General features: G+C 43.5%; 1 protein-coding gene across 3 annotated transcripts in view; it reads right to left on the bottom strand.

The window, feature by feature from the left end:
* The window catches only part of HCK (HCK proto-oncogene, Src family tyrosine kinase), a 49,460-nt gene extending 33,078 nt beyond the window's left edge, over positions 1-16,382 (bottom strand). Inside the window, exons 1-4 of one of the 3 annotated variants that reach the window (XM_075350547.1) lie at positions 16,287-16,382; positions 16,084-16,202; positions 11,746-11,788; positions 3,515-3,762 (exon numbers count right to left, since the gene is read on the bottom strand). In XM_075350547.1, the coding sequence (XP_075206662.1) occupies positions 3,515-3,631 (117 nt within the window). In that variant the 5' untranslated portion in view covers positions 3,632-3,762; positions 11,746-11,788; positions 16,084-16,202; positions 16,287-16,382. Of the gene's footprint in view, positions 1-3,514; positions 3,763-4,453; positions 4,493-11,745; positions 11,789-16,083; positions 16,203-16,286 lie in introns of those variants that run through there. The other 2 variants (XM_075350548.1, XM_075350549.1) reach the window with 2 other exon arrangements.
* Between the last annotated feature and the right edge of the window lie 418 nt (positions 16,383-16,800).

The raw sequence follows: 16,800 nt of genomic DNA, 5'->3' as shown, positions 1-16,800 counted from the left end.
CAATGGTCCCCACCCCACCCCCCACAATTAAATCAGTAGAGATATACAGTAACTTAGAAAAAAGTATAGCATCTTAATTGCGCTCTGAGTAGACAACCCTCTTATGGATTACTATTACAATGTAAATATATAAGGTGTCATGTCATCAAACATGGTGATTGCCCCGTGATGTCATCCACATCTAGTTATGGTGTAATAATATACTACCATGTTTCCCCGAAAATAAGACAGTGTCTTATATTAATTTTTGCTCCCAAATATGTGCTTGGTCCTATTTTCAGGAGATGTCTTATTTTTCCATGAAGAAGAATTCATATTAATTGTTGAACAAAAAAAATGAACATTTATTATATACTGTACAGTAGTGGTCATCACAAACCAGCATAAACAAACTGTGAAATCTATCAAGAATTTCTTGTTACTGCCATTATTTCCATGTATAACATGCCCTGGTGTTCTGTTCGGCGGGCATGCTTCCAAACAAAAACTTTGCTAGGTCTTACTTTCGGGGGAGGACTTATATTTAGCAATTCAGCAAAACCTCTACTAGGTCTTATTTTCGGGGAAACAGGGTATGTACCTAATTATACTGTATAGGGTGTAATAATATACAATGTGTTTAGTTATAGGTATACCGGTTAGGTATACAGTATTATAATATACATGTAGTTTAACTTTATATGGTGCAATGATATATTATATATCTACTAGTAATTATACTGTATATGGTGTAATAATATACTATATATCTAGTATTACTGCATACGATGTAATATACAGTATATCTAGTATTACTGTATACGGTTTTATAGTATACTATATATTGTTATACTGCATATGGTGCAGTAATATATTACGGTATATACCTAGTTATACTGTATACGGTGTAATATACTATATACCTAGTTATACTGTATACAGTGTAATATACTATATATCTAGTTATACTGTATACAGTGTAATTTTATATATATATATATATATATATATATATATATATATATATATATATATTTATACTGTATGTGGTGTAGTAATATACTATCTATCTAGTATTACTGTATACAGTGTAATATACTATATACCTAGTTACACTGTATGCGGTGTAATATACTATATTTCTAGTTATACTGTACACGGTGTAATATTCTATATATCTAGTTATATTGTATATGGTGCACTAATATTACGGTATATATTATATATATATACGGTACACGGTGTAATACTATACACCTCGTTATACTGTATACAGTGTAATACTATATACCTAGTTATACTGTATATGGTGTAAGAATATACTATATCTAATATTGTATACGGTATCATAATATACTATATATCTAGTTACACTGTATATGGTGTAATATACTATATATCTAGTTATACTGTATATGGTGCAGTAATATATTACAGTATATATCCTTTATATACAGTGCAATGTACTATATACCTCGTTATACTATCTATATACAGTGTAATAATATACTATATACCTAGTTATATTATATACGGTGTAATATACTATATACCTAGTTATACTGTATATGGTGTAATAATATACTATATACCTAGTTATATTGTATACGGTGTAATATACTATATACCTAGTTATACTGTATACGGTGTAAGAATATACTACATCTAATATTACTTTATACAATGTAATAATATACTATATATCTAGTTATACTGTATATGGTGTAATATACTATATCTAGTTATACTGTATATGGTGCAGTAATATATTACAGTATATATCCTATATATACAGTGTAATGTACTATATACCTCGTTATACTATATACAGTGTAATAATATACTATATACCTAGTTATACTGTATATAGTGTAATAATATATATACCTAGTTATATTGCATACGGTGTCATATCCTATATACCTAGTTATATTGTATACGGTGTAATATACCTAGTTATACTGTATATGGTGTAATAATATGCTATATACCTAGTTATATTGTATACGGTGTCATATACTATGTACCTAGTTATACTGTATACGGAGTAATTATATACTATATACCTAGTTATACTGTATACAGTGTAATAATATACTATATACCTAGTTATATTGTATACGGTGTAATATACTATATACCTAGTTATACTGTATACGAAGTAATAATATACTATATACCTAGCTATACTGTATACAGTGTAATAATATACTATATACCTAGCTATACTGTATACAGTGTAATAATATACTATATACCTAGCTATACTGTATACAGTGTAATATACCTAGTTATACTGTATACGGAGTAATAATATACTATATACCTAGCTATACTGTATACAGAAAAATAATATACTATATACCTAGCTATACTGTATACAGAAAAATAATATACTATATACCTAGCTATACTGTATACAGTGTAATAATATACTATATACCTAGTTATATTGTATACGGTGTAATATACCTAGTTATACTGTATACGGAGTAATAATATACTATATACCTAGCTATACTGTATACAGTGTAATAATATACTATATACCTAGTTATATTGTATACGGTGTAATATACCTAGTTATACTGTATACGGAGTAATAATATACTATATACCTAGCTATACTGTATACAGTATAATAATATACTATATACCTAGCTATACTGTATACAGTGTAATAATATACTATATACCTAGCTATACTGTATACAGTATAATAATATACTATATACCTAGTTATACTGTATACGGAGTAATAATATACTATATACCTAGCTATACTGTATACAGTGTAATAATATACTATATACCTAGTTATATTGTATACGGTGTAATATACCTAGTTATACTGTATACGGAGTAATAATATACTATATACCTAGCTATACTGTATACAGTGTAATAATATACTATATACCTAGCTATACTGTATACAGTATAATAATATACTATATACCTAGTTATACTGTATACGGAGTAATAATATACTATATACCTAGCTATACTGTATACAGTGTAATAATATACTATATACCTAGCTATACTGTATACAGTATAATAATATACTATATACCTAGTTATACTGTATACGGAGTAATAATATACTATATACCTAGCTATACTGTATACAGTGTAATAATATACTATATACCTAGTTATATTGTATACGGTGTAATATACTTGGTTATACTGTATACGGAGTAATAATATACTATATACCTAGCTATACTGTATACAGTGTAATAATATACTATATACCTAGCTATACTGTATACAGTGTAATATACCTAGTTATACTGCATACGGAGTAATAATATACTATATACCTAGCTATACTGTATACAGTGTAATAATATACTATATACCTAGTTATATTGTATACGGTGTAATATACCTAGTTATACTGTATACGGAGTAATAATATACTATATACCTAGCTATACTGTATACAGTGTAATAATATACTACATACCTAGTTATATTGTATTCAGTGTAATAATATACTATGCAGTATACATTATTATATACTCACCGCCCCATTGGGGGATGTGGGATCCCTCACATAGTGCCCGGGTTCGGTCCTGGGTGCGGCTGGCTCCCATGTCTTCACTGGCACATTCGGACCTGGTTTGGACTTTATGCAGCCCATGCTGGTGGCACTGCTGATGGGCAGAGGTAATATGGGTGCAGGGAGGGGGTGACAGCTCCAGAGATGTCCTGACTTTTCTCCAGGTCACTAGTGGCTCATCCTCATGTTTCCCAGATAGTAAGCAGCGTTTCCTAGAAGGGATGGAGGTGACATTACTGGACGGCGCAGGTTACGTGACAACTTCTCCGGCCGGCTGAATGCTGAATGCTACAAGTCACTTCACTTTTCAAGAGCTAAATTTACATAATATGAGCTTCCTTCTAAAAATGCAGAACTGGCGGTTTAGAGACAAACCCCAGAGAGCAGAAGAAACCAAAAGAAAGATAGCCCTTAAAGGGCCACATCCGAGCGTCATGTGAAATGTTCAGCAGTTCTATGTCACTACTTACCAGTTATATATCTGATCCTCAGAAAGCTGGGTGATTACAGCAATGTCAGCCAATACAGCTACCAAAGGGAATGTCACCCAGCTTACTCAGGGTTCTCAGCAGTCATGGCTACCAATACAGCTACCACAGAAAGTGGCAACCAACTTATTCATGACCCTGAACATCCATGGATACCATTACAGCAACCACAGGGAGGGTCACCCAGCTTATCCAGGGTCCTGAACAGAAATAACTACTAATAAAACTATCATGAAGCAGGTCATAAGCATAAAGCCATCATACAGTCACCCAGCTTATCCACAGCCCTGAACAGCGATGGTCACCAATGGAGCTTTCATAGACAGCGTCACCCAGGATCCTCAATGGCAAACCCAACAAGTCAGGCAGCGAGACAGTACCACGATACAAATAGGCATACTCTAGGAAGCTTCACCTGTGGGAGCCATAATGGCCACCATATTGCTTGTCACCGAGCTTCACGGACACAGATATGAGATATAACGAGCTCTGGATCTAAAATCTTTTTTCCACCATAGAATGGAAATGTTCCATAAATAGTGTGGACGAAACTGGTTTACCCCACATATGACCTAATGTCATCGGCTGAAATTGAAGCGCCACGCCTCAGTGATGTTAGCTTAAAGTCAACAAACCTTTTATTGTCTTCTGCTTTTACCTGGTTTTCTGTCTGTCTTTACCCTATGCAGAGCAAAATATCATACATTGATTGTGGAAACCATCAGCAAGCTGCTGCTACAGATCTTATATACTTCTATGTTTTGTTTGGTGTTTTTTTGTGTATCATGGTTTCCTGGAGGTTTAGGGTGGTACCACACATGAAGGCTGGCAGCTTTTGTCAAAACACAAGTGGGGAGAATTGCTGCATGATCTTATTTTAGAATTGGCCCGCGAGAGGACGGACAGAATGTCACCGTGTCACTGTCATGCTTGCCGGGTGTAGCATGCATGGCGGGGTGCGTTCAGAACTCCATGCGTCTGAAGCACAACAAAAAAACACACAAAAGGGGGGGCACAAAAACAACGGGAGGCTCTGGAACTACTGAGAGGGGTAGGTGGGCACCTCCTACCCTCACCTACAATTGTCCCTTCTCTCCACACCAGACCCTATACAGTCTCTGCAACTGTCACAAAACAGGAACCTGGGACCCTCGGAAGATCTTATAGTAAGGTGGGGTTCACTAGACCTCACCACTGCACTAACAACACACCAGGGGAATAAAGCCAAACAGGGGGGAAATAAAAAACAAAAGGACATAGCATGAGCAGAGGAAATTGACTAGCAGAACCTTCCTCAAAGGCAGCCAGGACACAAATTACTTTGTATCTTCAGCAAGGAATGCTGGGCTACACTACTATTTAAAGCTGAAGGGCGTGACTACTTAGTAAGTGCAGCTGCAGCCGATAACTCAGTAAAGAACTGCTATGGAAAAGCTGCAATAGAAAACTGACACTTAGGCTACTTTCACATTTCCGTAGTTTCAAATCCGCCAGGCCCGTCGTTGCGACAGAACAACGGATGCGTAGTTTTTTTTAGCTGGCCACGGATGCAACGGATGAGTTATTTCACAGTATTCCATTCACAGGAATCCTGTGAAATAACTGATCCGTTGCGTCCGTTACATCCATTGTGCGTCTGTTTTACGATGGATTTGTCGTGATTTGTTTTTTTTTTTGGGACAGCCCAATGGGAGTGCCAGATATTTTGGAGACCTATTACTGTGTTTTCACAGGCCATCTGTGACAGTTTGGAGAGAAAAGGGCAGAATGAATGGTGTTATAGCTAAAATTGGGTGGGCATTATTCGTATCAAGCCACTCTGGAGCCTTGCAATGGGATTGTGTACATACTGGGCATGCTCAGTATAAAAATGACGGAATCCAGCACTGGATTCCGTTGTGCGACGTATTATGGAGGAATCCTGCACCATAGACAACAATGATACCTCTTGACATATTGAGACTGAATCCTGCGCACTGCGTCCTTTCGACGCTCCGAAAAACGTTACATTGACTGTTGCTTCCGCCCGACGGTCAGTCATTCCACGACTAATCCGTCGTGCGACAGATGCAACGCAAGGCCATCAGTCGCAATCCGTCATTAATACAAGTCTATGGGAAAAAACGGAATTATGCAAATAATTTTACAGGATTCATTTTTTTCTCAAAGAGATGGATTGTGACTGAGGGAAAATGATGGAAATGTGAAAGTAGCCTTAAACCAATTCAGTGCCAAGAGAAGTGAAACCCATTTAAATGAAGAGAGCCAGATGACAGGATCCAGTCCAAGGCTGTCACTGGCCTCAACATGCAGGGAGACGATCGTGACAGTACCTCCCCCTTAATGAGAGGCCTCTGGACTCTCAAGATTGATACTGCCATTTTAATGTGAACAGGTCCTTCCAGTTACCAGTAGGGGGCACTACACACTTCCAGAGCAGGGACTTGTGGACTATGTCATGGGGGTAATTCCAACCGTACGGCCATAGGATTGAGAATGTTAAGAACCCTAAAGGGACCACTCAACTTTGAGCCTAGAGCCCCAGACACATACTTCCAACTGGTGTTCTTGGTGGACACCATACAAGGTCATTTTTTTCTCAGGTCTGGACCTGGACATTTATTCACACGCATGCACCGGGTCGTAGAGGAAGAACTCTTGACAGAGCCAACAATGGAGGAGTCTACCCGCCCATTAAACAACTTACACTCCGGAACCGCACACTTAGAGGGACCAACTACCCTCCCCCGATCACCTCTATAGGAGCCGCACTGAGGCCTACTCTTCCCCTGAGGTGGGGGTAGCGTACCCTTACTTTTATTTGACACGTTAGAAGTCACTACTGGCGGGAAGGGTGGTGGGTGTTTAATAAATACTGCAGCAATGGTAGCACCCAGGCACATAAGGCCCTGCTACACGCTACGATTTATCTGACAATCTCAGTAGCGATGTGACATGCCCAGATCGTAGCTACGATTTGCCGAGATCGCAGATAGGTCGTTTAGTAGCGGTCACACGTATACATCTCACAAATGACGCAACATCGTTCAGCGATATATTGTTTGACCAAGGCGGTCGTGTGGATGTTGTTCGTCGTTGGCAGGGTGTCAAACGTAGCAATATGTCTGCTGCGTTCCAAACGACAAACAATATTTTTAAACTGAACGACGTGTCAACGATTTTTAACCTATTTGCGATCGTTCGGAGTCGCACGTAGGTGTCACACGCAACGACGTCGCTAACAATGACGGAAGTGCGTCACGAAAACCATGACCCCGACGACATATTGCCAGATAAATCGTAGTATGTAACGGGGCCTTTAGTCTCACAAAAACTGCCCCAACTGACCACTTCACCTGACTGCCCGTCTATCACAGGGTTATGCCTCTTCAACTAAGGAAGTCCCAGCACGATAGAAGTGGGCAAACATTCCAGGACATAACAGGATAAACATTCCTTTTGAACTGAGCCCACCCGCAGGTTGATATTAGGCACCGTATGTGTGAACTCTGGCTGAGAGGGGATGAGTCAATAGCCTGGATGGGAATGGATCTTGTCAGTGCACAACACGTTAGACCCCGAGTCTGCATAAAGCAAGAATCCACCAAATTGGCACCGACTCCGCTGTCCACCAACAAAGAGATTGTCTCAGTTTTTCCACCAATAATCCCCTCTGCTGTGATGGTAAATTGGGACGTGAAGATGGAGATGTATACGGCCTGGTCGTTTCTCTCCACCCGACCAGGCGGAAGCGGCTTATTGCCAGATGGACTTGGCTTAGGTCTTATAGAACAGGCCCCGATGTAATGACTCTTGTCCCCACAGTAAAAGAAAAACCCAGACCCATGACAAACCGCAAGTGACCCCGACTGATGGCAGGGTCCCCTCAACTGCATGGGCTCGTCAGCTTACACCAGTGGGAGATGTTCCCTGGGAAAGATGACGGGGGACATAGTGTTAAGGCCGCTTTACACGCTACGACATCGCTAGCAATTGCTAGCGATGTCGAACGGATAGCACCCGCCCCCGTCGTTGTAACGATATGTGGTGATCGCTGCCGTAGGGAATATTATCGCTACAGCAGCGTCACACGCACATACCTGTGCAGCGACGTCGCTGTGGCCGGCGAACAGCCTCCTTTCTAAGGGGGCGGTTCGTTCAGCGTCACAGCGACGTCACAGCAGCGTCACTGAACCGCCGCCCAATAGAAAAGGAGGGGAGGAGATGAGCAGCCGGAACATGCCGCCCACATCCTTCCTCCTTTTCCGGCGGACGCAGGTAAGGAGATGTTTGTCGTTCCAGCAGCATCACACATAGCGATGTGTGCTGCCGCAGGAACGACAAACATCATCGTTACTGCAGCAGCAATGATAATTGGGAAGGGACCACCATGTCACTGATAAGCGATTTTGAACGTTTTTGCGACGATTCAAAATCGCTCATAGGTGTCACACGCAACGACATCGCTAAAGCGGCCGAATGTGCGTCACAAATTCTGTGACCCCCAACGAGATCGCTTTAGCGATGTCGTAGCGTGTAATGCCACCTTTAGAGGGTCTCTCCCTGAGACAACGATCTACTCGTATAACGAGGTCCATGGCGGCCTCCAACGACTGCGGGGTGGAGTACTACACCAGAAAGTACCTCAGCCTGAGAACCCTTCACAGAAATGTCTTCTTAGCGCTGGGTCATTCCACTGGGTGTCAGTGGCCCACCTCCGGAACTCTGAGCAATAGTCCTCTACTGGCTGCGCCCCCTGCTGGAGCTTTCAGTTTAGATTCCGCAAGCGTGATGCCGTCAGGGCCTCCATACACTATGACCAGAGCCGCGAAAAATGAATCTACTGACCACAATGCCTGCGAGTCGGTCGGCAGAGAAAAGGCCCAGGACTGGGGATCTCCCCGCAACAGAGAGACTACTATCCCCACCCACTGCTCCTCACTCCCGGAACTTCGAGGGCGGAGACTGAAGTACAATTTACAGTCTTCCCTCAAGGTGGTAAATATAACTCCCATCAGCAACCTTATCTAGGAGAACTATCTTGGGTTGTTTGAGCCTGGGCATGCAGTGAGACCAGAAATCCAGCAATTTGCTGCAGTTGCTGCACAACCGGGGAGCGTGTCTGGATCAGTTGTGCGAACGCAGCCGCCTGAGCCATAGTGACACATGGAAAAAATGTAAAGGGCTGAAGATAATGTCACGCTTGCCGAGTTAAGCAAGCGTGGCACCAGGAACACAAAAACAATGGGAGGCCCTGGAACTAGTAAGAGGGGTAGGTGGGCACCTCCTAACCTCACCTGCAAAGGTCCCTCACCTGCAAATCTCTCCTCACCAGACCCTATACAGTCTTCACAAATGTCGCCGAACAGGAACCTGGGACCCTCAGAAGACCCTATAGTAACTCTGACCAGTGAGGGGCAGGTGGGGTTCACTAGACCTCACCACTGCACTAACAACACACCAGGGAAATAAAGACAAACAGGGGGAAAATAAACAACCAAAAGGATATAGCCTGAGCACAGGAACTTGACTAGCAGAACCTTCCTCAAAGGCGGCCAGGACACAAATGACTTTGTATCTTCAGCAAGAAATGCTGGGATACATCATTATTTAAAGCTGAAGGGTGTGACTACTGAGTAAGTGCAGCTGATCACTCAGCAAGGAACTGCTATGGAGAAGCTGCAATAGAAAAACTGACACTTAACCACTTCAGTGCCAAGAGAAATGAAACCCATTTAAATGAAGAGAGCCAGTTGAGAGGCTCCAGTCCAAAGGCTGTCACTGGTCTCAACATGCAGGGAGACGATCGTGACGGTCACTAGTCACACAGTGTCAGCTCACCGATAGGGATCTACTGGACTCTTAAAACACTTAAAGGGAACCTGTCAGGTCTCCCATGCCCTCCATACCTGTATGTACAAAATCCCTCCCTAACCAGCCCTAGATATTGCTATTCACTATTACGAATGTTTAAAATAACGAATTATAAACCTGTCCCTATGCTAATTAGGCCTGTGACTAGTCGTAGGGGCATTAGTTCTCCAGACTAGTCGGCCCTCTTTCCGTGTTATTACCCACTTGTAGGCATCATCCTCAGCTATTTGAAATCTTGCACATGTGTATAACTGATTTTGGCAATGTCAGTGCACCTCAGACGAAGGGTGGACGCTTCCCAGCTACATTAGGTGCACTGCGCATGACCGGTAATGCAGAAGACGGCTCACGTACATGTCTTCTAAACATAAGGTCATGTGCAGTATGCCTAATGAAACCGGGAAGCGTACACCTGGCTTCAAAGACAGACTCACAAGGCCAAAATGAGCAGCACGCATCCGCGAGATTTCCAAGAACTGGTGGTGACGCCCACAGGGGAGTAACAACACGGAAAGAGGGCTGACTAGTCTAGGTAAACAACAACCCTGTGACTAGTCAAGGCCCTAATTAGCATAGGAATAGTGAGGTTTATAAGTACTTTTTTTTAAACATTCATATTAGTGAATAGCGTAATACAGGGCTAGATAGGGAGGATATTTGGACATACAGCCTGCTGGGTTGGAGGGCATAGGGGACCAGACAAGATCCCTATAATACACTGCTTTAAGCACAATAATACCAAACTATCTAAAGAACATACAGACCGCCATACACATTAAATGGTGATTGGCTGAACGATGGTTGAGGCAATGGTTCGTCCGGCTGTCCCATACAGAGGAGCGCTGCTCATCGGGGGCTAATGTATTCTCTATGAAAAAGCTAATGCCAAACATGTCCCTAGTGAAAACGATCGGCAGTCAGAAACTGGACATGCCAGATCGATATGCTCCCCGACAATCAATAGTGCAGGGTTCCCATACATATCAGACTGTCAGCCAAACTCATTGATATCAGCAGGTCCACCCGACATTAGTCTAATGTCTATGGGGGCTTTAATCTGCATTGACGCTGAAGCATTATCGCAAACAAAGGTTCTTAAAATCGATTGTTTCACCATAATCTTGCAGTGTAAACAGGCTGCACATCATCGGATAATAGGATCCTTTTGTCAAAGAAAAAGATTGTCGTCCTTGTCGGCACATCAACCTGTGTAAACATCCCACTGCTGGGAACAATGGCAGCCAGTGTGCACTGAGCCATCTATTACAAAGCTAGTACAGATCGCTCAGTGCGCATCATTTACTGTCATCTTCCTGTGACAATTCCTGTGAAATGATCGGCAGTGGTATCGTGCCAGCGGTCAGTCCATGTAAATGGACCTTTCGTCTAGTTGTATATTTATGCAAAGCACCCAGATAATAAACTGATATGGACACAATGCAATTCAAATGAAGATAACGCTATAATCAAAAATGTGATTAGTCTGCTTGTTGATGGTTTCCATATTTTTTTATGGCAGCAAAACAAATAAATGAATGAAGACATATTACATACATACAGTTTTACAGACTACTGAAGCTTTAGTAGAACTTTCTCTATTCTCTAATAACGCGTCTGCATGCACAGACCATAACTTACGATACGACATTACTCCACTGAGCCAACCAATACACTTATGTCTAAAGGCAAATGCAATTCCTAATAGAGAAAGGCAGACAAACACAAGGAAAGAAGATGCTCCACTAAAAGAAATACACAAATACACAAGGACCAGGAGCCGAATACTCAGTCACAAAGCAAGCGGCAAGACAGGGAAGCGACCACAAGACTTACTGTAAACTCAAAGATGGCAAAACATCTCTGGCCGTTCACAAAACTGCAAGGGGGAAAGAGGAACCAAAAGTGAGCTATCAGCAGGAAACACAAAAGCTGCAAGTGCATAACCACTGAACCCTATACACTCCGCTCAATGGAGCCCTGCACGTCATGGTTAGTGGTCCTCATACTGATCTGCCATTATTATATCCTTTTAGAAAATTATAGCACCATACTATAATGCTGCCACCTATGCACAAGAATATAACTACTATAATACTGCCTCCATGTACAATAATATAACTACTATTATACTGCCCTTATGTACAAGAATATAACTACTATAATACTGTCCTCTATGTACAAAACTATAACTACTATAATACTTCCCCTATGTACAAGACTATAATTACTTTAATACTGCCCTCAATATACAAAAATATAACTACTATAATACTGCCCTCTATGTACAAGAATATAACTACTATAATACTACCCCTATGTACAGGAATATAACTACTATAATACTACCCCTATGTACAAGAATATAACTACTATAATACTGCCCCCTATGTACAAGAATATAACTACTATAATACTGGTCTTATGTACAAGAATATAACTACTATAATACTGCCCCCTATGTACAAGAATATAACTACTATAATAATGCTCTTATGTACGAAAATACAACTGCTATAATACTGTCCCTGTCTACAAGAATATAATTACTATAATACTGCCCCCTATGTACAAGAATATAACTACTATAATACTGGATCCTATGTACAAGAATATTACTAGTATAATACTGCTTCCTAGGTACAAGACTATAACTACTAATACTGCCCTCTCGGTACAAGAACAGTGGTGGACATACCGCCGCTGCAGCTTCACCGGGGCCCGGAGGTGAAGGGAGCACATGCTGACAGGTTAATAATGAGGGCAATCTGGCCTGTTGTTCAGAGCGCGAGGCTCTGCATGGGCCCTTTGCCAGATTGCCCGTTCGACAAGCAGCATGCCTGGCAGGTAGCAATCCTGCAGATCAGCACAATGCAGGCAGCAGAACACAGGAATCTGTCCTCTGCTCCCTGCCCGGCAGGGGCGTGAGAACACGGAAACATGGCCGACTAGTCTGCGGAAACTACGCCCAATCGACTAGTCAAGGACCTAATTAGCATAGAAACAGCGCACTTTATAATTCCTTTTTTTAAACATTCATGTTTTAGTTTGACATTTACACAGGGCTGGTTAGGCAGGGAATTTTGACATATGGATGTGCATGCTGCTGGGTTGGAGGGCATGGAGGTCCTGATAGGTTCCCTTTAAGGATGGTGGGGGAGGATGTTAAGTTTCCCATAACTTCTTCCCCGCAATTCATTTTATGGCTTCATAGCCTCCTCCCCACCCCATCATTAAAAGGCCTCATAGTGTCCTCCCGAACCCCACAATTCATTATATGGCCCTCAGTGTCCTCTCCACCCCACAATTCATTATATGGTTCTTATTGTGTCTTGCCCCACCCACCACACAATTCATTATGAAGCCAGTGAGCCCTTATATATAGTATTCCAAAATGCTATATATAAGAGCCCATTCTGCTCTGTATAACATAAAAAACGAACAGGATTCTGACCCATCCACCTACCTGGTGGAAGTGCGCCTTGTTCTGGACTGTCAGTGGTGCTACGCTGTAAAAGTTTTGAAAAGTCACCATTTTGCCGCCATCTTTGGCCGCAAAAAACGACAGCCCAGCGTCTTCTTCCCTGAGAAAGAGCGCGAACAGGAAGCCCCGCACCCTGGGAACGCGGGTGGAAGGAAGTGATTGCTGAGAAAACGAAACTAGAGAGACGCGCTGAGAGACTGCTCCCGAAAAATCAAGGGGGAGAAGCAACGGATGGATGGCGGCGCCTAGCAGTGACGGAGGTGGAGCGGTGGCTCCCGCAGCGGAGCAGGAGTCGGACCGTCTTCCACCAGGGACCGCTGCCTGGCTGGAGCGAGAATTAGCGCGGTTCTGTGTCCAGGTGAGAGTCCAGTCGATGCAACAAGTGTTGGACTGGAAGACGGAGATTCGGAGAATGGTGGCAGTGGTGTGGGCCCGCAAGAACCGAGCTGCTCACGCAGCGCCGTGTCGGGAGAGAGGAACACAGACCCCTCTGGCCTCGCTGACCTGTCCGCACCCCGAGCCCGTTCCCAATATGGCCATGGAACACCCGCTGACACAGCTCCCTGAAGTGAAGGTATCGCCTGTTATACAGCCTCCGTTCCCGATAGAAGTCCAGAGCTCTGGGATGTGCTGTGGCTGGTCAAGGGATGCTGTCCCCGGACAGCTGAGTGAGCCGTATGGCCCTAGGCAGCAGTGGTAGCGGCTTCCCGGCTACCCCAGATGTTTACCCCCGTTGAAAATCATACAGTTTAAAATGGACCATGGCTGAGAACTGGCAGGCCAACCCAAGAACGTTTGGGCCTTGTAAATACTCCCTTCTACTTTCTTGTTGTGCACCGGCACGGCCTCCGGAGAGGCTGATTGGAGGAAGGGACTGCGGTAGAGTAGGCCGAGGCCCAGCCATCACCAAAACCGGTGGCTAACCTCCAGGCCAAGGGTCCCCCGGACAAGGGACCCTTGACAAGGACTGCCGCTTAAGGAGCTTTTTACCCGGCCCGTGTGGGCGTCACCCAGAACTGTTTTTGGACTTGGGAAAGGGGTGCCAACCAGTTTTAGCGGTGGCACCAGGGAACAGGTTTTCTTGGGTGGCGGGTGCAATGGGAAAGTGGTCCAGTTATTGTTTGAAACGTTTAAGAAATGTGCCTCCCGTAAGGGAAGAAATGTTTTTACTGTTATTTATGTTTTCTACTTTTCTATTTGCAGTTGCAGTTAAAATAAATGTCAGTGGTCGGACAGCCCGTGGATGGTCTGTATTAAACCAAGGGGGAATGTGACGCCCTGGCGCCGCCAGGTGGTCACACACAAAATAGCCCCCACACAACAGCTTCCCTCACAGGGTTACACCAAGCCAACAAAACCCTAGTCACCCCCCCAGGGTAGGAAAAGCACACCAGTGGGTGGGACCAGGCGGAAGAAAAACACCCACCTAGGGGTCTAGGGAACCCGGGATGGGAAAAAGAGTAGTTAAGTTCTGGTTTGAATTGTAGTTGGAGTGAGAAAGGAGTAGTTGAGCTGAGAGGAGAGGAGAAAGTGAAATTCAAGTGCAAGCCAGAGAGGAGAGGCGTCGGGGTTGGAGCCCCGGCGTGCTGGCTAGGTGGCAGACGGTGGTCTGTGTCTGTCAGGAGACGGGAAGACGGTTACCGGAGATCCGAGGTGGACTGGGACAGGGTAGGAGCCCGCCGGTACCGACACTGGAGAACCGACCAGGAAACCGTGCACAGAGGGGGTACCTGGACCCTGAAGCAAGGACCAAAACAAACGGCTTTGTTAATTAACCAGCTGAGGATAGGATTATAGGTCCTGTCCCACCCAAAGTCCCAAAAGATCAGACCGGCAGCCCACCGCGGGGGATAGGGCATCCGCCAGGGCCCCATAGATCCCAAGGGTCAGCGTCTGCAAGGCAAGGCAAGGCTCCCACCCGTAGTTCTTGGAGAAGACTCCCGTGTTCTATACCGAGAAGTCCAAGGAGAACTAAAAATAGTGCAGAGGAAAGTGACACAGACCATCACCCCGGGTGAGGGACCAGAATACACCCGGCCACGGAGCTCTGGCCACTGGCACCTTGGTTTACCACAGGACTTGTGTGATTTCTTTAACTGTGAGTACAGTAACATCCCCCGGTCCAACCGGGCGCGCCGGCCTCTGCAGCCACCATCCTCAGCACAGAGACACTGGGCCCCGGGGCATCCACCCCTACCCACGGAGGGTTAAAAACAACTGCCATCCCAACGCCCCCGGGTGCTCCCTAACAGCAGCGGTGGTACCCCATCTTACCATACGCCGTGGGTGGCGTCACAGTCTATACAGAAAATCCCACATACAACATCCCCCCTTTTTATTCGAAGTGTCCGCGAGACCCCCGGGTCCGGAGACCCCTTGAGCCACACCGGAGATCCGGATCCGAGCAGCCCGGCTGCTGGTGTGGGGCGGCACATATCTATATCTGCAGCTTTGTCACTATAAAAGAAGTGGGGCCAGGCACAATTTTATGTACAGGGGCTCCAAGCTGTCAGGATCTGCTACTGTACAAGAATAAAACAGCTATATTACAGCTCCCTGTGAAGATTATAGAATACTATGGGTACACATTCATAAGAAGCTTGTGTCAATTCAGATATTACACATTGCATCCTATATACAGACTTATTTCTCATGATCCACTTGTTTATCTCTCCTTATGCATAGGTTACCATCTGTGTTGCGTCTTCAGTTATTAATCAGTGTTGTCTTAGAGGGTGATTTCGATCTTGTGAAGTTTACATATTTTACACAGATAACCATCACCAGTAATGATCTCCTTCCCGTGCACCTGTCATGGAAAAAAGACAAGTGAGGCTCAATATCAGACAAGAACAGTAATTCAGAGAAATCATTCTACATCACCAGTATTTACCATGTATTCACCACTGTGCTCCAGCCACCTGGCGTGTGGCTATAGATGCAAGAGAGCTACGGCTGTTTCCACTCCAGACAGGTAACACTATAAAGAAGCTGTAAGGGTATGTACAGTTAGGTCCAGAAATATTTGGACAGTGACACAATTTTCGCGAGTTGGGCTCTGCATGCCACCACATTGGATTTGAAATGAAACCTCTACAACAGAATTCAAGTGCAGATTGTAACGTTTAATTTGAAGGTTTGAACAAAAATATCTGATAGAAATTGTAGGAATTGTACACATTTCTTTACAAACACTCCACATTTTAGGAGGTCAAAAGTAATTGGACAAATAAACCAAACCCAAACAAAATATTTTTATTTTCAATATTTTTTTGCGAATCCTTTGGAGGCAATCACTGCCTTAAGTCTGGAACCCATGGACATCACCAAACGCTGGGTTTCCTCCTTCTTAATGCTTTGCCAGGCCTTTACAGCCGCAGCCTTCAGGTCTTGCTTGTTTGTGGGTC

This window comes from Anomaloglossus baeobatrachus, chromosome 5 (genome assembly GCF_048569485.1).
Source record: "Anomaloglossus baeobatrachus isolate aAnoBae1 chromosome 5, aAnoBae1.hap1, whole genome shotgun sequence".
Taxonomy (NCBI): Eukaryota; Metazoa; Chordata; class Amphibia; order Anura; family Aromobatidae; genus Anomaloglossus; species Anomaloglossus baeobatrachus.
The sequence above is the reverse complement of the archived record's forward strand: the minus strand, read 5'-3'. Positions and strand labels throughout refer to the sequence as shown.